This window comes from Hemiscyllium ocellatum, chromosome 10, assembly GCF_020745735.1.
Source record: "Hemiscyllium ocellatum isolate sHemOce1 chromosome 10, sHemOce1.pat.X.cur, whole genome shotgun sequence".
NCBI classification, from domain to species: domain Eukaryota; kingdom Metazoa; phylum Chordata; class Chondrichthyes; order Orectolobiformes; family Hemiscylliidae; genus Hemiscyllium; species Hemiscyllium ocellatum.
The window spans coordinates 29,333,971-29,361,964 of NC_083410.1; the positions used below are offsets into that span (position 1 = coordinate 29,333,971).

General features: G+C 40.7%; 1 protein-coding gene across 1 annotated transcript in view; it reads left to right on the forward strand.

The window, feature by feature from the left end:
- fbxo11b (F-box protein 11b) overlaps positions 1-27,994 on the forward strand; it is a 163,490-nt gene that overhangs the window by 36,844 nt on the left and 98,652 nt on the right. Inside the window, exon 2 of the mRNA XM_060831368.1 lies at positions 25,700-25,827. Coding sequence (XP_060687351.1) covers positions 25,700-25,827 — 128 coding nt within the window. The remainder of the gene's footprint in view (positions 1-25,699; positions 25,828-27,994) is intronic.

Consider the following 27,994-nt stretch of genomic DNA (forward strand, 5'->3'; position numbering starts at 1 on the left):
TTATTTCTTCTCCTCATTTTGCCTCTGGGTTATTTAGAATTTTTCGATTGCACTAGTTTTCATGATAGAAAAGACCTAGTAACCAAGTATCTGTTCAGCCCCTCTGCCAGGAACCCTGCAACTTTCTGGACTGAATATTGAGTTCAGTAATTTTAGGGCCTGAACAACACCTCCCATGTCTTTATCCCAACCCATACGTACTAGGCCTTATCATGTGGGCTGCGACCACAAACAGCCCATTGTCAGCCACTAACTGTCATCATTCATTCTCCCAGGCTGACCTTTACCAACTTCTTTGTCTGCCCAACTGTTTTTTTTCCTTTGGGTTCCATTTTCACCAACTGTTTACTCTTTTCTCTCTCCCCTCCCACTCCTTCTCTTGCATATAAACCAATTTTTCCATTATTAGTATTAGTTCTGAAGAGGGGGTCACTGGACCTGAAATGTTAATTCTGCTTTCGTTCCACAGCAATTTCTGATTTTGTTTCCCTCTGCCATTTCATGGTTCCCCCTTAAGTGGCCTATGTTCACTTTGGTCTCTATCTTCCTTTATAAAGTGCCATCTTCATATTACTTGTGAGTTTCTCTTAAGTTTATTTTCTCTCATTATTTGATCATCTTTTGTTGATTTTTAAAACTTTTCCAATCCTCTGTCTTAACACTGATTTTTGCTATGTTGTACATTTATTGTTCCATTTGATGCTGTTGTGAACTTAGCTGATTAACGAAGGCTGGCTTGTCCCTGTCCTTAGAATCCTCCTTTTTCACTGGGGTTTATCTTGGTTGTGTGGCAGGAGCTGGTGACTTAAACATATGTTGTCCTCAACTGCCTTTTCTGCTAAACTCCTTTCCCAGTCTACTCCAGCTGACTTTGTCTTATTCTTTTGTAATTATTTAAGTTTAGCACAGTTATTTCCAACCCAAGCTTCTCCCCTTTGAGCAGACTGCTAAATCCTACCTTGTTATAGTCGCTGTTTCCTAGGGATTGTTTTACTCCCAGACCATTTATTAGACTTGCCTTCTTGCACATCACCAGATCCAAAATAACCTGATTCTTGATTGGATCTGCTAGCTATTGTCCAAGGAAACTGTTCTGAATCTATTTTTGAATTCTTCCTCGTGGCTACCTCTACCAATCTGACTTCTTTAATCTACATAAAGATTAAAGATATCCATGCTTAATGTATTGTCATTTTTACACGCCCTCATTATCTCCTGATTTATTTTTTGTGCTATCATATCGCCACTGTTCAGGGACCTATAGACTACTCTTACCTGTGTGTTCTTGTTATTTCTGGATTCTACATCTGATTCAAGATCCTATCTTGCTGTCTCAGTTATGCCATCCTCTGCAAGGTATGCCACCACCCTTTTGTTTTGGAAAAGCACGTACCTGAATATTTAGTAGCCAACTTTGCCTTATAGATTTTATGGAGACACGGTTACAAGATCATACACATTAACCTCTCATTGTGTTGTTAATTCATTTTTTTTGTTTCGAATGCTATCTGTGCTCAAGTGAAGAGTCAAAAGTGTAACTTTTTTTTTATAGTTGGACCCTATTTAGTGCAACTTTTCTATTTATGTGCGCTATCCCGCTCTGGGTATCATTATCCAAACAATTATCCTATAATGCTATTGTATGTCTTGCTTTGGAAGTCTGTTTCCCCCTTCCCAAAGTTTTCTCTCTCAACTCTCTTTCAAAATTAGTTCAAAGCCCTTTTTAAAGGCCCAGTTGTTGGATGTGGCAACGGTCCTAGAGTGAGGCACCGAGGGACATGTTTTTCACACAGGGTAGTTTGTATGTGGAATAAACTGCCAGCGGATGTGGTAGATGTAGGTACAGTTAGAACATTTAAAAGGCATTTGGATAGGTACATGAATAGGAAAAGTTTGGAGGGACATGGCACTCGTCAAGTTTTGATAACTTGGTCGGCATGGATGAGATGGACCAAAGGGTCTGTTTCTGCATGACTCTGACTCTGACTCTGAACAGTTAGGTGCTTAATGCAGAATCTCTTTTCTAGTCCTGTCAGTGTCACCAATACCAACATGGATGATGACTACTAGATCCCTCTCCTACCTCTCCAAGTTCTTCTCTAACTCTGGGGAGATGTTCTTAACATTGGCTCTGGGCAGGTAACACAAGACTTCAGACTGACTGTAGAGAGTATTAACAGTCACTGTAATTATGCTGTCTCTGCCACTACTGCCTAACTACTTATCCCCATTCCCCATCCCAACTTGAATCCTTTTTTGCAGTCCCCACTCTTCTCCGCACTGCTTCCAAGAACCTCTTATCTATAGGTCAGTTGTAGGGGCCAAGACATTTCCAATACAATCCCCCACGTCCTCAGACTTGCATCACCTGAAGTGTCTCTCTCATCTCCTTAATCACAGGCCAGATGTGAATTACCTGGTCTGAGTTGTGTGACCATCCCTCTGGAGCAGAGTGTCTATGTAACCTTCCCCTTCCCTGCTGTGAGCAATGTCTACAACTGAGACTCCACCTCCTTAGTTTGGATCAGAAGTTTCTGAAGCTGCAAACACTTAATAGAGATGTGTTCACTCTGGATCACCTTGATGTCTTGCAGCATCCACATTTGCAGCACCATGTCACTCATCCTGCCATTACTATCACTTTAACATTAATTTATAAATTAATAACTCTAGGTTCCCTGCTCTTTATACTTTATAAAACATATGCAGTAAAATCACTAGCATTAATCTTACAATTAGCCAGCTGTTTTTAAGAAAAGAAAGCTCTTTTATCTAAAGACGAGAAATATTCATGTCTTGCCAGTTTGCTTCTTTCCCCGCACTTGTGTAATGTTGTGGTTTGTGATAATGCTGTTCTTACTGTAAGTAGGTGCCTCAATCAAAGTCTTTTTTAACTTCTCCCAGTTACCTCTTGTTCTGGAGCATTTCCTTGCAGTAACCCTTAGTTAAGGCACCTCTGTCCCCCTTTTGCATTGAATTCCCACTTGAGTCAAGTTTTCCAGTTCACTCACTCAGTCTTCTGTACTCAACTGAAGTTTCCTTCATACTGAACATGAACTTTTTTTTGCTTCGTTTCTAATTGTGTTTAAGATTTTCAGGAAAAAAACCTTCCAATCATTTGTTTTCATGATTAGCTTTTACATTTTGCTCTCCTGTACCAATAGTTTGATCTTCAGAATCACTTAATACTCAGTGGTCAAATGTTTAGTGGGATTGACTTGGAAATGATTTATTTGTTTTATCCAACATACTTTCAACAGATTTTTTAAAAGGATTTCAGCTAGTTAGCCTGTGGATGTAAAAACAATTTAATTAAGTTGCCATTATTTCAATTCTTAAGAGAATTGTCTTTGCAGAACCAGGCTTCCTGTGAGTTTCATAATAGCTGACAACTTTCAGATTATCAGAATGTTAGCAACACATGAAGAAAACGGCAGCTTATTATTTAAAAGTCACCTCAGAGATCCGTTTTCTCAGTCACAGAATCATGGAATTGTTACTGTGTAGAAGGAAACCTTTTAGCCCATCATATCCACACTGGTTGAGTTACCGAGTGCCATTTCACCATATTCCTGCAGAACATTTCTATCCAGATAATTATCCAGTGTCTTCTTGAATACCTCAATTGAACCTGCCCTCCACCACATTTTCTGCAATACATTCCATTGCTTTTTACCACTTCACCCTTGCTTCCTTTGCGCATCCCTTTTAAATCTGTCCTTTTAGTTTCTTTTATTAGCAGGAACAGCTTCCAGATACGTATCTATCCCACTCATGATTTGAAAACCTCCATCAAATTTCTTCTCAACTTTCCCCCCATGGAGAGCAGTATGACTTCTTCAATTTACCCGTATAACTGAAATTTCTCATTGCTAAAACCATTCTTGTAAATCACTTCTGTACTCTCTCCAATGCATTCACATCCTTCCTATGGTATCCATAGCTGTACACATTACTCAAGCTAAGGTTTTACAAGTATCTTGTAAAAGTGTGATATCGCCTATTTGCTCTTGTGCTTGATGCACCTGTTAACAAAGCTGAGGATATTGAAGGCTTTAGATTAGATTCCCTACAATGTGGAAACGGGCTCTTTGGCCCAACAAGTCCACACAGACTCTCTGAAGAGTAACCCATCCAGACCCACTTCCCTCTGACTAATGCACCTAACACTACTGGCAATTTAGCGTGGCCAATTCACCTAACCTGCACATCTTTGGGCTGTGGAAGGAAACTGGAGTACCTGGAGGAAACCCACACAGACACGTGGAGAATGTGCAAACTCCACACAGACATCATCCAAGGCTGGAACTGAACCTGGGACCCTGGTGCTGTGAGGCAGCAGTGCTAACCACTGAGCCACTGTGCTGCCCCTCACTGAGTCACCATGCCACCTTTACTAACTGTTCTCTTCACCTGCCTTGCCACCTTCAATGGTCTGTGCATATATACACCTTAATCTCTCTGCTCCTGTACCCTGTTTAGAATTATGTCCTCTATATTGTCTTCTAATGTTCTTCTGACCAAACTGTATAACCTCCCACTTTTCTGCATTGAACCTCATGGCATTGATTTTATAAACTTTGGTCATAACTTCCTGGGTTAAGTTAACACTAAGACTTATTTGTATTTCTATTGATCCCAGAATTTACAGACAAAACAGCAAAGTTTATGCATTCATTTTAATTAATGTGTAGCTTGTGCTGATAACTTGTGAAAAAGTAACATCATAAAAATTGCTCGGTTCCAGAAACCATTATAGCCTTGGTTCAAACATGAGCAAAAAGAAAAGAATTCTAAGGTGAAGTCAGAGTGACCTTGACTTCAGGTGGCACTTTTGAGTCATAGATGAATTGAAGACATTTGGAATTAGGGAGATAGGAAAGGGGAATTGGCATTGGCAAGGGGCATCAATCTGTGCAACGGCTGGACCAAACCTAACACAGAGCAGCATGGTTGTGGTTGTTAGAGGTAAATCATTTCAGCCCTTTTCAGTGTTCCTCAGGGCAGCATCATTGACCCAACTATGTTCAACTGCTTAACCTTGCTTCCATTGTAACTTCAGAAGTACTAGGCTTTGGCTGATGAGTAGCAATTCACATTGCTACATTTGTCAGGTAATAATTTTCAACAAGAACCTAACTAGCTCCCATTGACATTCATCAGCATTATCATTGCAGTCCACAGGGTAAGCTGAGAAATGAGAACAGATTTCCTAACTGACTGGACATGCTTATATGTCCCTCTACAGCAGATTGTGGCCACTATGGTGGACAGTTGTTTTTGGTTTGAAGTTGCAGCATTCATTCCGACTAGAATTTTGGAATACACGGGTATAGTACTATATTTTAGAGAAAATCCATATGTTGGTTGTGTTGATTGAAATTGTTCTATCTAGAGCAAAGAGATTCAACAGTTCCATCTAGGAAAATGATCCCTGTCTCAAGGACAGATTTGGTAACTGGGTTGCATTGTTGGCCAACGAGTTGGAGACAGGGCTAGATTTGCCACAGGATTCTTAGTGAGCTTTTACATTTTGAGCAAGAAAAGTTCATTTAAGTAAGAGTTAATTTGAAAAGCTGACTAGCAAATAGTGTACAGATCCTATTTAGAGTCTGTATGAACATTCCAGTGAACTTAGAATTCTGAGAGTGAACTCATTGGTGTGCAAGTGCAGATGTTACCTCAGATTCTGTCACCACAGAGTCCCGGGGATAAGGTGTTGACTGAGTGGTAAGTTAAGGAGAGAGATCAAGGTAAATCTTACCTCATGGGCCCGTCCATCTCTCGCAACCGGCATTCAGGCAATCACTTATACAGAGCTTCTAGGCAGAATGAATATGTTGGAATCCCACTGCTGCCACCAAATGTTAGGTTCTTTTCCTTGCCACTCCCCCATAGGCCCATGCCAGTCAAGACACAATGTAGTGATTTGATTATTTCCATAAACAGTGATTTAGATAATTCCTTAGGTGCCTTGCAGGTCGAATATCAAAAAACATTACTTTGCCTTTCCAGCTGTTCACGTAGCCAGCTTCTGCTATTCAGAATCAATAAGAACATTGTAGTTAAAATTCTAATCACATCCCGCAGTTTACCAAAAAATGATTTACATCATATCTCGCCATTGAGGAATTATCTAAGTCACATTATTTCTGGAAATAATCAAATCATTGCATTGTGTCTTGAGTGGCATGTGACTATGGGGGGTGGTTGGGGGTTGTCTTGTTAGCATTACTGACTGTGATGAAAAATTTTGTATAAAGGAAGAACTGGTCCCTTTGTTCCGGGAGATCTCTTGACACGGCTTTGCAAGCATTGTGAAGAGTGTTTGGGGTCCCTCCAAAGCTTGTACTTGCTAAGTAAATTTTGGCTGTTCACAGAAGTTGGCATCAAGTGTGTAAGAATCTCATGAAAAAGAACCTAGCCTAGGGAAAAGACCTGGCTAATCACCTTGTCTGTGCCCTGCATGATTTATAAATATTAATAAGGTAACCCCTCAACTTCCTATGCTCCAGTGAAGAAAGGGTCGTGGTCTATTTTTATATTTTGTGCCCTCCGTTCCTGACAACAAGCTGGTCAAACTTTTCTGCACCCTCTTCAATTTAGTAATATCCTTCCAAGAACAGGGCCACCATAACTGAACACAGTGCTCCAGCAGTGGCCTCATCAACATCCTGTAAAAGCTCAACATGACATCCCAACTTCTATACTCAAAAGTCAAAGTAAATGACTACTGTAGCAAGACCATTTCATTGCTGAAGCAAACTCGGTTTGTATTTTAATAGCAGTTATTTGCCATAAAGGAGAAGGAGGAAAAACTTGAGATTTCTGCTTGCCAGTACACTGTGGTTAGCTATGAGCAATGTCTGTGCTCATTGGCCAAATGTTTGCTGACGGCTACAAGATCTATAAGTGGCCCATTCTTGTGTATTGTTGTTTATACTATTCTCATGATTATTTTCTGTTGCTAGCTCCTGAACAACAAAGCTTTTAAAATTCTGTTCCGCGTGTCATGGTGCGAATTAAACTTGGAGCCTATTAGTTACTAATTTAATATCGTTGAACCCTGTAGCTGCCGTGAATAGTTACATGAGTGACCCTAAACGGGTGATTGTTCCTCACAATTTATGTCCTGGCAGGCTATACAACTGGAGAGCAATACAACCAAACTTGTTACTGTTTGTGGATTAGTGGTGCTGGAAGAGCACAGCAGTTCAGGCAGCATCCAAGGAGCAGCGAAATCGCTGTTTTGGGCAAAAGCACTTCATCAGGAATAAAGGCAGTGAGCCTGAAGCGTGGAGAGATAAGCTAGAGGAGGGTGGGGGTAGGGAGAAAGTAGCATAGAGTACAATGGGTGAGTGGGGGAGGGGATGAAGGTGATAGGTCAGGGAGGAGAGGGTGGAGTGGATAGGTGGAAAAGGAGGTAGGCAGGTCGGACAAGTCATGGGGACAGTGCTGAGCTGGAAGTTTGGAATTAGGGTGAGGTAAGGGAAGGGGAAATGAGGAAACTGTTGAAGCCCACATTGATGCCCTGGGGTTGAAGTGTTCCGAGGTGGAAGATGAGGCGTTCTTCCTCCAAGCGTCTGGTGGTGAGGGAGCGGCGGTGAAGGGAACATCTCTGGGACACCCGCACCAATCAACCACACCGCCCTGTGGCCCAACATTTCAACTCCCCCTCCCACTCTGCCGAGGACATGGAGGTCCTGGGCCGCCTCCATCGCCACTCCCTCACCACCAGACGCCTGGAGGAAGAACGCCTCATCTTCCGCCTCGGAACACTTCAACCCCAGGGCATCAATGTGGACTTCAACAATTTCCTCATTTCCCCTTCCCCACCTCACCCTAGTTCCAAACTTCCAGCTCAGCACTGTCTCCATGACTTGTCCGGACTTGTCCGACCTGCCTAGCTCCTTTTCCACCTATCCACTCCACCCTCTCCTCCCTGACCTATCACCTTCATCCCCTCCCCCACTCACCTATTGTACTGTATGCTACTTTCTCCCCACCCCCACCCTCCTCTAGCCTATCTCTCCACGCTTCAGGCTCTCTGCCTTTATTCCTGATGAAGGGCTTTTGCCCGAAACGTTGATTTCGCTGCTCCTTGGATGCTGCCTGAACTGCTGTGCTCTTCCAGCACCACTAATCCAGAATCTGGTTTCTAGCATCTGCAGTCATTGTTTTTACCTTGTTACTGTTTGTGCCTAACATCCATATGTATGAGCACCCATTGATTACTGAGACCAATTAATGCACCCCAGTTAATTCCATGATTGAGACTTGCTGAATCAGCACAGCCGGTTGAACTTGGGGTGTTCTGGATTGTGTACCCCTGCACTGTGGTATTCCTACATGGTAAAATTTTTATTATTAGTGTTCAGCATCTAGGGTATTGTACTGCAATCAGTGTCTAGTTCATGAAGTGTATTTCATGTTGTGGCTGCTATTTTTGTCACACTGAAAAGTAAACCTGGTTACATTTGTACTTGCATTTGCATATTTGATTTCTAGTGTTAACCTGACTATTCAGTAAATTTACAAAGTCAAATCCTTCTTGTGTCATCTAATCACCTGTTAAAAGATGTTATTACCACCTCTGGAACAGGTGGGAAATGAATCCAGGCTTTCTGCCTTCAGGATCGGGATGCTATCATTGTGCCACAAGAGCCCATTTACTCCAAGCTTAAAGCATGTTGTTTTGGCTGGTATTTAAGTGCACAATTAAGTGAGGGCTATTGTGTTTTTTTTTACATTGTGACATTAGGCAGCAGTCATGTATGTGTAATTGAGTGGGCATTCAGAATCTCCTGGCATTATTTGAAGAGGAATATGGAATTCTCCTAATATTTTAGGTGAGGTTCTTAGCCATTGGTTTCAAAATATTGATCAACTGGGCTTTATTTGATTGCCATTCATAGGAGCTAGCAGTTGCATCTTGGCTATTATAATTGATTGACCCTCATAAATTGATTGCAGAGTGCTTTGGTTGTCCTGTAGGTGTTATGTAAGTCCACTTGTACTTAAGGGACCAGTACATCCTTGAAGTTAGTTTGTTCAAAATACTTTTTTGCTGAACCTTCAGCTGATAACTTTGAAATGTATTGTGGTTTCAAAACTGCAACTTAAACTTCCTGTAGCTCAACCAGCTGTTGAGATGCTTTACAAATTATTTTTGCATGATCTTTCAGAAATGGCAGTGTTCAATCGTTGTAGGTAACTTGTTATGAACTGTAAAATGCGAATTTTTAGTCATCAAATTGCTGTTGGGAAGTCTTGTCAGAAAATATGTTGGGATTAGATGACTCCAGAAATTCAGTTGCCAGAATAGTTTCTTGGGGGAATTACTTGAAGTAAACCATCTTGTAGTTTTGGAAATGCATGTATTGCATCTGTTTGTTTGCAGGCTAACTAAATAAAAGTTAGACAAAATGGCAATTAATGATGACTTCAGTTCTGACTGTTAAGTTATATGTTAAAATGCCATAAATTTGCATAAATTCACATTTTTGGCTAGTTTTCTTAATTTGCATATTTTTATAATTATGGTGTTAACTATATCTATGCTTTGCCAAAATGGCATATCTTGTTCATTGGGCTCTTTAGCGGATAACTATTTTCTCTGCAAGTATTTTTTGTAAAAAGCTAACTGTAGCAATTGACAATACACTTAACTGTTTTGACATACTTAATGTAAGAAGCTTGGTAATCAGTTTGAGAATCCTTTCCTGGCAATTACAGATATTCTGGACACCAGTGTTTCCTGTGGCACTTGGTGTAATCTTTAGATGTTGAAATGCTTACACAGAACTGTTTTAGAGGACAAGTTGAATTTAGCAGTCTCATTTTTCTAGGCTAGTAAATTGGTCTATTCAGCCCCTTTAGCTAACTCTACCATTTGAGTAAGATGCTTTGCTGACTTGATGGTAGCTTCCATTCCTACCTACTGCCAATAATCTTAGATTCTTGACTAATAAGTAATTCTGTGTACTGCTGTTACAAAGTATTTAATGCCACGTTCACTGCTGTCTGGAGAAGTGTTTCAAAGATTCATGACCCTTAGGGTAAATTCATCTGCCTTAAAAGGGAGATAGTTTAAAAACAGAGGATCTCTTAATCCTAGTCTGTTTTAGATTGAGAACTATCCTTCTAGCATCCACCATGGCAAATTCTTTCAGGATTTTGTGTTTCAATAAGGTCCGTTACCGTCCTAACCTCCAAAGCTTAGATGCAGCGTGTCCAACCTACCCTCATAAGATAAGCAAACCTCTTCCCAACTCAGATACCAGTCATGTTTACCTTCTTTGAACTGAATTTAACATATTTCTATCCTTTAAGGAAACTATAACTGGACACAGTACTCTGGATGTAGCCTTGTCAATACTCAATATAACTGCAGCAAAACCTCTCCTATTGAATGCTTGCTGTAAGTGTATACCAACTTTGTGAGTCACGTACCAGGACACCCCATGTCACTTTGTACCTCTGGAGTTCTGCATTCTTTTTCTGTTTTAGTCGTGTACAATTCTATTATCTGTGCCAAAATGTGCAAGTTCATGTTTAGCTACATTATACTCCATCTGGCAAATCTTTGCCCTTTACTTACCTTTCCAAATCCCTCGCACAACTTATTCTCCTTCCTACTTTCATATCATCATCAAATTTCTCGAATGTGCTTTCAGCCTATGCATTCAAATTATTGGTAAGAATACTAAATATTGAAGGTGCCAGTATTTCTGTAGGACAACACTTCTCAAATCCTGCAACCTGAAAATGGCCCATGTTATGTTAAACCTATTCACTGACCTATTTTGTATTCATACTAATATGATTACCACTATACAGTTACCCCTTGCTTTACAGAGTAACCTTTGCTTGCATGTTGTTAAATGCCTTCTGGATACTGAAGCTCAATCCAACCACTGGTTCCTCCTTCATCCACATTATTTATAACTTTCTCGAAGAGCTTTCAAATTAGTCAAACATGATTTTCCTCTCTCAAAACAATGTTGACGCTGTCTGATAACATGAATTACACCTTTATTCACAAGTATTTCTGAAATTTTATTTTTATCCTCTACAGTAAAGTTGGACAAAAAAATCTATTCAATTTACCTGCCGTTTCCCCATTTAATATTAATTCCCAGACACTCAAAAGGACTAATACTCCATCTTTTTCCTTTTTTGAATACCTGTAGAAGCTCTTAGTATCTGTTGCTATATCTCTAGTTAGCTCTCTTTATTATATCGTACTAATCTTTTAGACATTCTTTGTTTATATTCTGTCTTCTGACTTGCCTGTCATCATTGTCAGATTAAAAAAAAATTTCGGTTTGGTATTAAACATCCTTTGTTAATAGTACTGTTGTTTGCATGGTTCAGGTACAGCTCAGTACTGTATACCTTTTACAGGTGCTAATGTTTCTGGCAGTAGCTGTTAGTATCAGTGCTGTATTCGTAGCTGTAACTGGGATGTGTTTTAGATTACTTACAATATGGAAACCCGGCCCTTCGGCCCAACAAGTCTATTCCGACCCACCGAAGTGTATACCACCCAGACCTATACTCCTACATTTACCCCTTCACCTAACACTATGGGCAATTTAGCATGGCCAATTCACCTAACCTGCACATTTTTTTTGGATTGTGGGAGGAAACCGGAGCACCCAGAGGAAACCCATGCAGACACTGGGAGAATGTGCAAACTCCACACAGTTGCCTGAGGCAGGAATTGAACTCGGGTCTCTGGCGCTGAGGCAGCAGTGCTAACCACTGTACCACCGTGCCGCCCATAAGCACGTTTGAGAAATTTGATGATATGAAAGTAGGAAGGAGAATAAGTTGTGCGAGGGATTTGGAAAGGTAAGTGAAGGGCAAAGATTTGTCAGATGGAGTATAATGTAGCTAAACATGAACTTGCACATTTTGTGGGGACTTAGCAAATTCTTGTCCTCTTATATTTTTAATCAGCTGTTCAGATGTGTTATGACACAGCTCTGGAGCAGATGGGACTTAAAATCTTGGCTCATCTTGGTTGGATTGGTGAACATGTAGGATGTGAGTGCAGATGTTCTGACATCTTAATGGTTCAATGTTACTATGGGACAACCTATTCCTGACTCCTAAGCCCAGTGTTTTTGTTTTGATATCTGTGCTTCTAGTAGATGGATGTAAAGGTGCATCAAAAATCATGTATGCATTTTCATTTACTGCATCTGGCAGAATCCGTTTGAGCCTGCTGGGTATAGCTAATGCTTTGTTGCTAGGCAACAGGTTAAGTATGCATATAGCGAAGTTGGAACGAGAAATTGATGATGCCATTCGTACCATTCGTCATTTTATCACCCTTCAGGGCCTCCATTCCTGAAGGCCTGAAAATTCAAGCAGCAGAATAAGTGCAGTCTAATGTGGTCACCTCGTTTCTGAAATATGCTGGGATCTGTGCAGATTCTACAAGGCAAGTTGTGTTTCAGTCCCATTCCAAGCTGGCTTTTTCACTGCAGGTGAATGCTGATGATTAACATCTGTGATGGCCCCCACCTGCAGTATCCATCATTTAATACCTATTTGAGGTAAGAATATTCCTAATGTGCCAGTTTTTAAAAACTGGAACAGGAACAAAAAAAGGAACTTGAGCTGATGTGGAATATGAATGCTCATTTTTCTGTTTCAAAATTACCCCCAACTTGTGTTAAAACTGCAGTTTCAAACGTTTGTATATCAGCACAGGTAGCAGTTATTACCCATTTATTGTTGCCTTGAAAATATAATGGACTGTTACCTTTTAGAATTGCTGCAGTCCAAACTGTTATCGAGTACTAGTGATACAGCATGGAAACAGATCCTTTTGTTCAACTAGTCCATGCTGACCATGCTCCCAAATTAAACTCATCCCACATGCTGCGTTTAACCCATTTCCTTCCAAACCTATCCTATTCACATACTTTTCCAAATGTCTTTTAAATGTAACTGTCTGTATCCACCACCTCAGCAGTTCATTCCACTCACAAACCACTTTGTTTAAAACAAAAAAGTTACCTCTTAATCCTTTTGAAGTCATTTTCCTCTCACCTTAAAAATATGCTCCCACCCTTCGAGAAAGACCCTTTCTATTCATAATTTTGAAATCTCTACAAGGACACCCCTCAACCTCTTATGGTCCAGTGAAAGAAGTCCCAATCTATCCAACCTCTCCTTTAACTCAAACCTTCCAGTTCCAACAGTGACCTTGTATATCTTTCCAATTTCCAAATTAATTATATCCTTCATATAGCAGGGTGACCATAACTGCGCACAGTACTCCCACAAGAGGCTTTACCAATATCCTGTACAACCTCAACATGATGTCTCAACTCCTACTGAATGGTCTTGAGCAATGAAGGCAAGCATGTTAAACTCCACCTGTCTACCTATGATGCAAATTTCAAAAATTAATATACCTGAAACCCTCGGTCTCTATTCTACAACGCTACCCAGGACCCTATTGTTAATTGTATAAGTCCTACCCATGTTTGTTTTACCAAAATGCAATACCTCACCTTTTATCTAAATTAACTTCATTCTGTCACTCTTCGGCCCATTGACCTAGTTGATCAAGATCTCTTTGTAATCTTTTGAGAATCTGCTTCACTGTTGACTATAGCACCAATTTTGGTGTCATCTGCAAATTTATTAACCAACTTCCTCTATTCTTACCTAAATGAGAGACGAAAGTAGATCCAATACTGATCCCTGTGGGACAGCATTTGTCACAGGTCTCCGATCGGAGAAACAACTCCATCACCACCCTTGTCTCCAATCGTCAAACCAATTTTGATTCCAACTGCTAAGTCCACCATTAATCCCATGTGATCCAATTTTCCTAATTAGTCTAATCAGAACTGTGTCCAAGGGTTACTGACATCCATGTAAACAAGAACTTATCTTATAAATGTATCTTTGAAACAATTTGGCTTTATTCACTGCTTCTGAACGCCGAAAATAATCACCCACATTGCTGCAAGTGTGGTATGAGTATTAGAACTCCTCGATAGCTCTTAGCCGCTACGATTGCTGATGCCAAATTATTTGTAGATTTCAACAACTGAATTCAGATTTTATAAAAATTCATTCAGATGTCAGCTTGTCTGGATTGGCCAGAGTTTATTGCTCACCTCTAATTATAGAGGTATGGAGTTATACAGCACGAAAACACACTCTTCAATCCAACTCATCCATGCTGACTAGATATCCTAAATAAATCTAGACCCATTTGCCAGCATTTGGCCCAAGGCCCTCCTAAACCCTTCCTACTCATATACCCATCCAGATGAATTTTAAAGGTTGCAACCCTCCAACCTTGGTATCAACCTTGTAAATCTTTTCCGAACCCTTTCAAGTTTGGCAGCATTCTTCTGACAGCAGGGAGATCAGACGTGATGGTGGTGGTGAGTTGTTGACCTGAACTGTTGCAGCTCATTGGAAGAAGAACATCCACAGTGGTGATAAGGAAGTTGACATGATGGGATTTCTGATTATTTCAGACTGCTGAATCATTAATCCAGTTTATTACCTATATGTCACTATACCCCAAAGTTGCGGTTTTTGTATTTTTGAGTGATAAATCGTTTTTCCTGATCAGTGTAAAACTCTTTACCAGGAGATGCTTTGGTGAGACCACGTCTCTCTCATTGTGTGCCGTTTGGTTTCCTACCTAAGAAAGAATGCACTTGCCATGGAATGGAGCTTAAAATGTGTTGCTGGTTAAAGCGCAGCAGGTCAGGCAGCATCCAAGGAACAGGAAATTCGACGTTTCGGGCACAAGCCCTTCATCAGGAATCAGGCTTGTGCCCGAAACGTCGAATTTCCTGTTCCTTGGATGCTGCCTGACCTGCTGTGCTTTAACCAGCCACACATTTTCAGCTCTGATCTCCAGCATCTGCAGACCTCACTTTTTACTAATGGAATGGAGCTTTCCAGGTTGATAGTGGGAATGACAGGGCTATCTTAAGAGATGTTTGTTTCATTTGGCCTGTATTCACTAGAGTTTTGAAGGATGGGAAGGGTTCTCATTGCAACATACAAAACTTTTAACTGTCCTGGACTGCTCAGATGAAATGATGTTTTCCTTATCTGGGGATTCTAGAATCAGGGGACACAGTCTCAGGTACAGAGTAGACATTTGGGACTAAAATCTTTTCACTCAGAGTAGTGAACCTATTGACTGAATACATTGAAAAAAGTGAATTTTTTGCATTTTAAAGGCATCACAGGATAAGGGGAGTAAACAGGAATCTGGCATTGAGGTAGATGATCAGACATGATCTTATTGAATGGTTAAGCAGGCTCAGGACCAAACAGCTTGCTCTAGTTTCTATGCTTGTTAATCAGTGTATATGCAGTTTGAAAGAGAGAAGGCAAAGTCGGATGTAATGGTGTTACAGTTAAATAAAGGTAATTATGAGGACATGAGAGAGGAACTGACGAAAATCGACTGGAAACAGAGCCTAGCAGGCAAGACAGTGAGCAAAAATGGGAGGAGTTTGTAGGTATACTTGAGGACACTCTACAGAGATTCATCCCCAAGAAAAGAAAGATTATCCGGGGAGGGATTAGACATCCATGGCTGACAAAGGAAGTCAGGAAATGTGTCAAAGAGAAAGAGAGATCCTATAAAGAGCAGTGGTAAATCGAAGATTGGGAAGGCTACAAAAACAAACAGAGGATAACAAAGAGAGAAATAAGGAAGCAGAGGATCAAATATGAAGGTAGGCTAGCCAGTAATATTAGAAATGATAGTAAATGTTTCTTTCAATACATAAGAAACAAACGACAGGCAAAAGTAAACATTGGGGGAGATAAGGAAATCGTTGGAGAACTTAATAAGTATTCTGCGTCAGTTTTCATAGTGGAAGACATGAGTAATATCCCAACAATTAAAGGGAGTCAGGAGGCTGAGTTGAGTATGGTTGCCATTACAAAAGAGAGAGTGCTAGAAAAGCTAAAAGGTCATAAAATTGACAAATCTCCTGGCCTCGATGGTCTACATCCTAGAGTTCTGAGGGTGGTGGCTGAGATCTTTCAAAAGTCACTGGAGTCAGGGAAAGTTCCGGATGATTGGAAGATCGCTGTTGTAACCCCTTTGTTCAAGAAAGGATCAAGATGAAAGATGGAAAATTACACGTCACTTAGCCTAACTTTGATTGTTGGTAAAATTCTAGAATCCATTGTTAAGGATACGGTTTCTAAATTCTTGGAAGAGCAGGGTCGGATTAGAGCAAGTCAACATGGATTTAGTAAGGGGAGGTCGTGCCTGACAAACCTCTTTGAAGAGATGCCAAGTAGGTTAGACCAGGGAAACTCACTGGATGTGGTCTATCTCGACTTCCAAAAGGCCTTTGATAAGGTGCCACATGCGAGGCTGCTGAGTAAGGTGAGGGCCCATGGTGTTCGAGGTGAGCTACTGGCATGGATTGAGGATTGGCTGTCTGACAGAAGGCAGAGAGTTGGGATAAAAGGTTCTTTTTTGGAATGGCAGCTGGTGACAAGTGGTGTCCCGCAGGGTTCAGTGTTGGGGCCGCAGCTGTTCATGTTATATATTAATGATCTGGATGAAGGGACTGGGGGCATTCTAGCTAAGTTTGCAGATGATACAAAGTTAGGTGGACAGGCAGGTAGCACTGAGGAAGTGGGGAGGCTGCAGAAGGATCTGGACAGTTTGGGAGAGTGTTCCAGGAATTGGCTGATGGAATTCAACATGAGCAGACGTGAGGTCTTGCACTTTGGAAAAGAGAATACAAGTGTGGATTACTTTCTAAACGGTGAGAAAATTCATAAAGCCAAAGTACAAAGGGATCTGGGAGTGCTAGTCGAGGATTCTCTAGAGGTAAACATGCAGGTTGAATCCGTGATTAAGAAAGCGAATGCAATGTTGTCATTTATCTCAAGAGGATTGGAATGTAAAAACAGCGATGTGCTACTGAGCCTTTTTTAAGCTCTGGTTAGGCCCCATTTGGAGTAGTGCCAAGTTTTGGGCCCCACACCTCAGGAGGGACATACTGGCACTGGAGCGTGTCCAGTGGAGATTCACATGGATGATCCCTGGAATGGCAGGTCTAACATACGAGGAACGGCTGAGGATCCTGGGACTGTATTCATTGGAGTTTAGAAGGTTAAGGGGAGATCTAATAGAAACTTACAAGATAATACATGGCTTGGAAAGGGTGGACGCTAAGAAATTGTTTCCATTAGGCGAGGAGACTAGGACCCGTGGGCACAGCCTTAGAATTAGAGGGGGTAAATTCAGAACAGAAATGCAGAGACATTTCTTTAGCCAGAGAGTGGTGGGCCTGTGGAATTCATTGCTGCGGAGTGCAGTGGAGGCTGGGACGCTAAATGGCTTCAGTACTCAGATCGATAAATTCTTGATGTCACAAGGAATTAAGGGCTTCATGGAGAATGCGGGTAAGTGGAGTTGAAATGCCCATCAGCCATGATTGAATGGTGGAGTGGACTTGATGGGCCGAATGGTCTTATGACATAGCCTATCTGCCAGCAAGATGAGCTACTGTTTAGTCCATTTTGAAATTACAGGGATGGGTCACAAGTTGCACCATGGTTTATACATGTGGTTTCAGAAAAGGGCCTCTATTTGATACTTTGCTGTGGTTGATCCTACTCATTGCTAGGCAGCAGCTGACATTGCATGCAGATATGCATTGCGTGTACCTGCTGGTGGAAATGTGACAATTTTGAGCTCTTCTCTATACCAGACATCCTCAGTGAGGATATGCACTAGAAGATTTCAAGGATCCTGCCAAAAGTTACTGTGAAATGTACAGAAGGAAGAGATTGTCTGGAACATAGACCAATCAGATTTTGGCGTTGTGCAAAGAGCGAACTAAGGTGCCTTGCTAATGAAAGATGTTATGGTTATAATCCTTAAGCAAATCTGAACAGGATTTTCTGTATACATGCAGGTTTTGGTTTTGGTTTAAATGTTTGAAAAAAAAACACCATGGATATTTGGGGTAGAGGCCAAAAAGGTAAGCTGAGCATCAGTTCCTTGGAATTTAGAATGTTAAGGAACTTTTTGAAGTTTAAGGCATTAATGAGAATAGGACAAGAAAAAAAAGTTCTATTTGTGCTGATTGGGGAGTGGCGAACTATAAAGCATGGTTAATACTAGACACTACGTTCAGATGATTCCTAATTTCACTCCGAATAGTGGAAGCTTGGAATTATTGGAAATTGCTTAATTCTCGATTAATTATTTCAAATCTGAGATTTATTTTGCTAACCTAACATTGAAGAATGTGAGACTAATGTGAGTTAAGGGCCCATGATCTAATTAAATGGCTGAACAGATTGTAAGGAGTAAAATGGCCTTTACCTCTTTTAGTATGCACAAGAGTCTTGAGCAGTAGTGATATGAAGCCTTATTTTCTGTTTATCAATGATTTGTGGTGTACATCACAGCACAATTCCTTGTATTTTTGCACTTTTCTTTCATTTTGCCACAGTACATTATTCCAAACACCTACCCAGTGACGTTAAGTGTCTGTCTACCATGTCTGTGGAAATTGGAATTGTGTTCAGCACCTTATTTCTATCAACATAAATGCTTTTAAAAAACGTTTGCTTAAGGGAGAAATTAGTTGTAAAGTGCAAGATAACCATACAATGAGGAGAAAAGAGAGATGTCCGTCTTGGAAATTGAAAAACTAGGAGGATAACAGTCAAGTGATGTCAAAATTGCGTTTGTGTAACTCCGTTCTATACTTTTTGTGGGCTCTGTGGATCTTTTATAATTTATGAAGAAAAATTTTTTAAAAATTACTTTTAAGTGTGTTCTACAATCAAATTGCCATAGTCCTATTGGACCGCAAGGCTATGCTGTCAATTGAGAGATGTGGCTGGTGGCGGTTTAACTTGAAAGTCATCACTCCTGAAGTGAGGGGAAAGCTTAAGGGAAGAATCCTTCATGGTAACTTCAGCTGCGGTGGGAATCTAACCTATGCTATTAGTATGTAATGCAAACCAGCCAAGTGAACTAATTTCAGGGTAACTGAGACTGACAGCACTTGGGCAGAGTGTAGTGAAGTCTCTGGAAGAAAAATGAAATAAATGGCCAAGATGATTATTTTGGAAATGTTTTTGTGTATAAATCTGTACTCGTGTGTTGTTCATATTAATCCAGGTAACTTGGCTTTGCTTCTTTTTTTTGCATGATTAGTAAGCTGGTCAAATGTACACTTGCGTTTCACTAGTGCTGTTGTAAGTGGAGCAAGTGATCAAGGGAATTTTCATGTGATCAAATTTTGTGTGTCAATAGTTTCACATATCACTCTTCCATAAAATGGTAGGTAGACTCATTTGGAGTATAGGAGAAAGGGAGAACTGCAGATGCTGGAGATCAGAGTCGAGAGTGTGGTGCTGGAAAAGCAAAGCAGGTCAGGCAGCTTCTGAGGAGCAGGAGTCCGAAATATCGATTCTTCTGCTCCTTGGAAGCTGTCTGACCTGCTGTGCTTTTCCAGCACTGCACTCTTGCCTTTGGAGGATAGTCAGCCTTCACATTTGCGCCCCCCCCCCCCCCCCCCACCTTGCATTTCTGCATGAACCATTGACCTCTAGTTCCAATGATCAAGCCAACCTAGTGTAGTGTTTCTTGTAAGAGGACTGTAAGGTGTGGATCAAAACTATTTCAAAGTGTGCCCATGTTTCACCTTTTCAATGCATATTTTCAATCAACATAAGAAATTGGAGCAGGAGAAGGTCATTTGGCCTTTTCAGCCTTCCTAGCCATTCAGTATGATAATCACTGATGATCTAAATTGGTACCCTATTCCTACTTTCTCCTTTTTGATCCCCCTAGCCCTAAGAACTATATCTAACTCCATCTTGAAAAACCTTCAATGTTTTGACCTCCATTGCATTCTGTAGCAGACATTTCCCAGTTTCATCATTCTCTGGCTGAAGAAATTTCTCCTCCACTCCCAAATAGTCTATCCTGTCCCTGTAATTCCTTGTTCTGGACTGTCTCTTGTCATCAGGACCATCATGCATTTACTCTGCATAGTCCTCTCATCGAATTTTAAGTTTCTAAGATCAGCACTCCCAATTTTTAAAATCTCCAGTGAATATAGTCCTATTGTCCTAACCAGTCCAATCTCTCTCCATATGACAGTTCTGTTATCCCAGGAATCAGTCTGGTAAATCTTCACTGCACTCTCTAGGTAGCTGGAATATCTTTTCTCACGTAGAGATCAGCATTACACACAGTACTTCCAGATGTGATCTCATTAAGGCTTTGTACAATTGCAGGAAGAAATCTCTGCTCTGTCCATGAAACCTTTTACTATGAAGGCCAGTCCATCATTTGCCACCTTCACTGCCTTTTGCATCTGGGTGCTTTCAGTGATTGGTATGAGGATACCTAGGTTTCCTTGCACCTCCCGTTTCCCAATCTTTCTAATCATATAATCTGCCTTCCTGCCTTTGCTATTAACTGCGCAACTGTTTCATAGTGGTGCTGACTGTGGGACTCACTTCTCAGACTGCTTCATTGTGATTTTAAAAAGAAATGCAAATTGCTGGAGAAACTCAGGACGACATCTATGGAGAGAAAGCAAAGTTAACTTTATTCCATTTCAAAATATACTTTATTCATAAGTCTTTATTTACATAATCATTATAGTGCTTCGATTCTGTACAATCTTTTCATATGTAGAACAAACAAAATCAAGGCATTTTTTTATGCAAGACTATATTTACATATGTCTGAAACACCGGGAGGGCCCAATAACTGAACAGACCCACAGTTAACTTTGGTGGAAAGTCCTTAGCTAGTGATCTTTATCCTTAGCAGCGGCTGCCCTAATCTTTAGACCTTGGAATGTGCCAGACTGCAAAACTCATTTGAGGTTAACTCCTTTAACTGGAAGACCAATAGTTCCTGGACAGACCAAAGAATGTTTTTGACCGAGTTGATATCCTCCAGGCACAGCTGATGTTCCAAGGAACAGACCGTAGAGCACAGAGTCCTGTGTCATGGATCTGCTCAGAATGAACCTTGACCAGAGCCACTGCATCTCTCCTTTGGACTTTGTTTACAAAGGCACATTCCAGAAAGAGCAGTATGACAGGTTATAATATAAGGTGGCCATCAGGGTGAGGATGGCATTAGAAACATCTCAACCCCCCCCCCCCACCCAACCCACCCAAAATCCAGAGTTTTGTACATGATGTCACTGTGGACACGGTCCATCTTAGACCTCCAGATGAAGTGGATGGTCACTTGGGTGACTCTTAACAGTGTGCAGATTCTGGGAATGGGCCAGACCTGTGCTATGTACAACGACAACGCGAAAACCTCACACCTCATGACCAGGTTTTTAACACATAATGGAGAGGGAGCAGTGCTCCCAAAAGCCCAGTTTCTGCCTCGTCTGATGATATGCTCCTCCTGCACTTTTGCGCATGCCCCAACCCCTCTTAACCATATTTCCAGTACCTTCAGTTAACCTGTCCTGATGGTGAAAGGGACAAAGAATCGATTAACCTAGTTCCGAAAGATCATGGCCTCACTCTTGATTTAAGGAGAAAGTGAGGTCTGCAGATGCTGGAGATCAGAGCTGAAAATGTGTTGCTGGAAAAGCGCAGCAGGTAAGGCAGCATCCAAGGAACAGGAGACTCGACGTTTCGGGCATAAGCCCTTCTTCAGGAAACTTGATTTATCTTGATTTATCTGGCACCTGAACTGGTCACAGTTGCTCATGAGTCTGTGCACAGACAGTGGAACTGAGCAGAAAATGGTGATTTCCTCCATGTATAGGGAGGCTTTGACTTGCAGGACTCCGCTGCCTGAAACAGTTACCGCCCTTGGGCTTGCATCCTTTCTAAAGGACTCGAGGGGTGGGGGAGAGAAAGGGTCTATAATGCACAAACAATGCAGGAGAGAGTGGGCAGCCCTGCCTGACTCCTGATCTGACTGGGAAGCCATCTGATTCCCTCCCATTGATCGACACTGCAATACCCATGTTGATGGCGCTCAGTTGAATGCATTTGTGGACTCCCTTCCCAAAGCCTATTTTGGAAAACATGTCCCATGTGTAGGTATGTGATTTCCTGTCAAAGACCACCACCTGGTCCAGGCTGATGAGGCCGGGGTCCACCTCCATGTCCTGCATATAGTCCAGTGACCCATCAGTATCACATTTACCGATCTGGTACACTGCAGTGCTGTTGTGGGACATTTTACCCACATTGGACTGTGATGCTGTCTATGGAGCAGTCTTCTCACAGTGCTTCTTTGCGATCTTGTTACAAGATTGTTACCTTCAAGAGAAAGAACATCAGTTTCTTGATGTTGAAAGCACTTGCATGTTTGAGGTAAATTACTTCTAAGATTTTGCCAAGCTTTCAGATTTTTGATTAAACTTAACTGAGCTGCACTACAGCTTGTCCTCAAGTTTATTGTCACAGGACAATAACTGGTTAAAATAAGGGCATATTTGTTTTGTTTAAAATTTGCAGACTTGCAGAACTCCATATTTGCCTTTGTGAAAAGGGTGAGGGTTATTTGCCTTTTGACCATTGGGATGCTTTACTGCGTTAAAAGCAATGTATGTCCTTAATGTGATTTTTCTATGTATTTTCAAAAATTGGATTCCCCAGATGACTTGCTGGATTAATTTACCGGTGCAATACATTTGCCACTGATCAAAGGATTCCCAGGTCTCCGCTCAGGTTGCTGATTTTTGCCTTGGTGTCCCTAGCAAGAAGGCAGACCAGACACTTCCTGTTCCCAATGGCAATCTTTGTTAGAAAGGTTCCGTGAATCATCATCTTTTGTTACTGCCAATCAAAAGCTTGCATTCTGGTCAGTGGCAGATGGAGTTTAATTTAGATAAATGCGAGGTGCTGCACTTTGGGAAAGCAAATCCTAGCAGAACTTATACACTTAATGGTAAGGTCTTAGGGAGTGTTGCTGAACAAAGAGACCTTGTAGTGCAGGTTCATAGCTCCTTGAAAGTGAAGTCACAAGTAGATAGGATAGTGAAGAAGGCGTTTGGTATTCTTTCCTTTATTGGTCAGAGTATTGAATACAGGAGTTGGGAGGTGATGTTGCGGCTGTACAGGACATTGGTTAGGCCACTGTTAGAATATTGCGTGCAATTCTGGTCTCCTTCCTATCGGAAAGATGTTGTGAAACTTGAAAGGGTTCAGAAAAGATTTACAAGGATGTTGCCAGAGTTGGAGGATTTGAGCTACAGGGAGAGGCTGAACAGGCTGGGGCTATTTTCCCTGGAGCGTTGGAGGCTGAGGGCCTTAGAGGTTTACAAAATTATGGATAGGATAAAGAGACAAAGACTTTTCCCTAGGGTGGGCGAGTCCAGAACTAGAGGACATAGGTTTAGGATGAGGGGAGGAAAGATATAAAAGAGACCCGAGGGGCAACTTTTTCACGCAGAGGGTGGTACGTGTATGGAATGCGCTGCCAGAGGATGTGGTGGAGGCTGGTACAATTGCAACATTTAAGAGGCATTTGGATGGATATATGAATAGGAAGGCTTTGGAGGGATATGGGCCAGGTGCTGGCAATTACTTGCTGGATATCATTTAACTATGGTTGATATTTTTGATTTATTGCTATCTATTCCAGTGCTCTCCAGGCCAACTACCTATATTTTACCCACCATAAACCTGAATTCAACCAAAGCTTTGCTGTCTGTATCACTTTTTTGAACCACATTCCATTCACCTATCATTCTTATGATAATAGTCCTGCTACAAGCTTTTTTTAATGCTTTGAAATGTTTCATTACAATAAAAGTGCTACATTATACTGCATTAATGCAAGTTACTTTCAAATATTTTGCTAGATATTGTGGAGGTATTGGTGCAAGATAAATGAAACCTTTGTGGATTAATGCATTCAAAATTTTACAGCCATGATATGGTGCACTTGAATTCCAAAGGGGCATGCCATGCTCTCAAGATTTTCTTCCAATCTTGGACAAATCTCTCCTGCCTGAGATCCTCACTATGCCCCACCAAGTTTTACCTCAATTCATCAGTACTCCTTTATTGTCCTTTACAAGTAATTGTTTTGAATCCTCCTTGAATAAATGTACAGCTTTCCTCTGCTGTCTCCAAATGTTTTCCAAAAGCCTTTCTAAAGCATCCAGTAAGATCCTTTCTAAAACCTGCCTTGAGTCATATTATTAGGTAGAAGTGGGTACTGCAGATGCTGGAAATCAGAGTCAAGATTAGAGTGGTGCTGGAGAAGCGCAGCAGGTCAGGCAGCATCCAAGGAGCAGGGAAATTGATGTTTCGGGCAAAAGCCCTTCTCCAGCACCACTCTAATCTTGAGTCATAATATTGGTCAGTCCCCACCTCCCCCTTAACATTTTCATGTTGTACAGCATTATTAGTTTTTGGTTATCTCGGAGGTACAGTGGAACTTGTTCTAACATATTTAACAGCAATGTACATTGGCATAAAAAATTCATTACAAAGTCTTAGAGGAGCCACTTTAAAGTAAAAATTAAGCTTTCTATTCTTCTTGCCTCCTTTTCTCTCCTTTTCTTTTTAAAAAAAGTGTTGTGAATATGCACAATAGACCTCAAACATAGTACCTTTGCCAAAGTTGGTTAAAAATATGATTGTATCTAGTCGGGATTAATAATGATTGCGATGATTTGCTGTTAAGTGAATTACGTAGCAGCTGAAATCCTTGTTAAGTATCGTGCGATGGAACGTTACTGTTCAAGAATCAATTGCTATTTGTGATTTTGGATGGTATTTGTCAACTCAGAATGCTGCAGCATGATAGGAGTTCATGCTAGTCTTTTTGAAAAAGTATTCAGTACCATTCTCTGACTCTTTTCTCATGGCCCTGCAATTTATTTCCATTCACATAGTTTGCTAGAACAAAACAAAAGTTGCTGGAAAAGCTCAGCAGGTCTGGCAGTGTCTGTGAAGAAAAATCAGTTAACTTTCCAGGTTCGGTGACCCTTCCGAAGAACTGCTCAGAACTCTGATATTTCTTCTTAGATGCTGGCAGATCTGCTGAGCTTTTCCAGCAGCTTTGATTCATGTTCCTGATCTACAGCATCCACAGTTCTTTTGGTTTTTGTCACATTTTTCTAATTCGCTAAAGCTACCATCAAATTAGTTTCCTTTTCAGGCTGCGCATTTCAAATTTTTAATTCATATGTTGAAAGTTACTTGTTACTTTGGTTCTTTTAGTAGTTAACTTTAAATTTGTACCATCTGGCTTTGAGCAATGAGCCATTGGAGACCATTGTTTCTTAGTTAGACTTAGACTTGATTAGCAAACCCCGTTATTGTTTCAAACACTTCTATCAAAATTTAGTCATCTCTGTATAAAGAACAACCTTTTTTTTGTAGTTGTAATCCCTCATACTTGGAACTATTTTATTACGTCTTTGTCTTCAGAGTCTTCATGGCCTTCCTTAAAGGATGATGCCTAGAATTAGGCACACTGTTCCATTTAAGGCCAAATATTTAAATATAAATTTTTGTTGAAGGTGCTGTTGGGTTTTTAAGGAGTTCTTAGAATATTTGCTCAGGAGGCAATAGTTTTGCTGAATTGATATCAAACAGATTGACTTTTTGTATGGTGCAACGGCCCATGAAGGGCTTAAAACCCATTCTTATATAATTTGTGTAAGACTCAATTCTTTTTCCTTTTTGCTCTTAGATGAGGATGTCCCTGCAGACATGATTGCAGAAGAATCAGGACCTGGTGCACAAAACAGCCCATACCAGCTGCGGAGAAAGTCACTACTGTCTAAACGAACAGCCTACCCTACAAAGAATAACATGGAGGTGAATCACTTAATTGCAGATTTAGAAAAATGTCTTTTTTTTTGTCTTCTCTACCACTGCAAAAAAAAACTTGTATTTATTCATGTTTTGTTTACACAAGTATGGCCAGTGCAGTGACTGTATTAAAAGTTGCTATGTTGATATATTGGCCAGAAAGAAGTTTTTATAGGGTAAGGTGGACATTGTCTCTCATTTATAGTATATTTTGTTTAATTTTGTGAGAGGTTTACAGAAATGTGTTCGGTATTGATTCATACAGACTTTATTTTGAGCTCTGCTTGAAATCCATGTGGGACATGTGGTGAAATTGACCCAACAGGAAGCCAGTTGCCTGCAAAAAATGAAGCATGCATATCATTCATTAGAATTTGCCCACGTGCATTGAACTGAGAAGTTTGGATAAGAGCTACTCCTCCAGTTGCGGAGCATGTCCATTAGGTGCGCCCAAGTTGGCGAAGAGCAGTTGCTACTAAGGAATCTGGGGGAGGGTTGGTGAAATCAGTGGCAGGAAACAGGAGGGGGGGAAACCAGTGGCTGCAAAGGTAAAATTGGTTGGGGGAGGCTAGTGGCTGCAAAGGTTGTGTAGTGGGGAGAAATGTGTAACTGCGAAGAGATGATAGATAAATGTGATTCTAAATTGGGCATGAGGTACAAGGAGAGAAGTGAGTGACTATGAAGGTAACTGGGAGGGTTGCTGCTCAGAACAATCTGTTAGCAAAGGAATGCTTAACTAACTAAGTTAGGAAATCCCAAACTCTCAGTAATAAATTCGTTGAAAATTTGCTTTTTATGCAGTGTCAATTATTGAAAAGATACATTTGCTGACTTACAGCTGTTGGCTTGTGCCAGTTTAAATTTTGTGGGACCTGAGAAATTTAAGCTTGTGTTGTGGCTGTATGTTGAATGGAAAGTGGATCAACATTGATATTGGTGATTTCTTCTAAACGTTCTGAGAGTCAAAATAGCCCATATGTCAATATAAATACAGGAAATAATGTTATAATATAATTGCATCTCTTGCCTAATAGAGTTAGTGAGAATGAAGAATCTTCCACCAGAAAAGAAATTATTTTGACCATTTTGTCAAGTATTACGTTCTGATGCTATACAAATAATCAAATTCTTCAATTTTTGCAGCATAAATGATCAAAGTTAAGGAGTAAAGCTCTTAATGAATCACATTGAAAGTATATTAATTTTGTAGAGTAGGCTTGACCTTTATAAAGTTGAAAATAACACTACAAAAACTTTAACTTGAATCTTAACCAGTTTAAAAAAAAATCCCATGTTTGGAATGTGCATGTTTTGGAATGATACCAGTTATTTACTTGGAAGGTGTAATTTCAGCATGCAAAATATTTATTCAAATCTTTCATTTATAGCGCTGCACTAAAATCTTCCAGTCCACTGGGTTAGAATCCTCCATTGTTGATTTTCTTTGATGCTGCGATATCGAGGTTGTGGTGTCTAAGCAAATCAAGGGTTAAGGGCTTCAGTAGTAAGCCCAAATTTGTTGTGATCATAGCGTGGTGGAGCAGGCTGAACTGGCCAGAGGATTTGCTCTTGTGCTCTTCTGTTCTGGAATGACAATTGTCTATTGGGGGACTGAGGATTATGTATGTAATAATTGAGTAACTGCAGCACCATATTTCATGACATGATTTTCAGAAGCTTGAATCCTTATTGCAAATGTGTTCTAGTGAATTGAGGTAAATTAACTGTTCTGCTCAGGCTATAAGCTGAGGGTGGCACAGTGGCTTAATACCAGGTGTTAGGTTCCCTTCGTGAGATTCTTACACGCTTGATTCAACTACGGTATGCCAACTTCTGTGAACAGCCACGATTTACTTTGGCAAGTACAAGCTTTTGGAGAGTCACAGCACTTTTGCGATGCTTCTGGAGCATGTCAAGCAAGACTCACTGAATAAGGAACAGTCCTCCCTTTATACAGGTTTATACAGTCAGTGATGCATGCAAGGCACGACCCCTGCCACTCCCCCCATAGTCACATGCCACTCAAAAACAATGTAAAATGATTAGATTATTCCTTAAGGTGGTGTGTGATTCAGCTTAGTCCTTAAAGCGGTGAGTGATTTAGGTTACTCCTTAAACTACAACATTCACAGACTATGATTAGATTAGATATCCTGCCTGTATAACAGAAAAA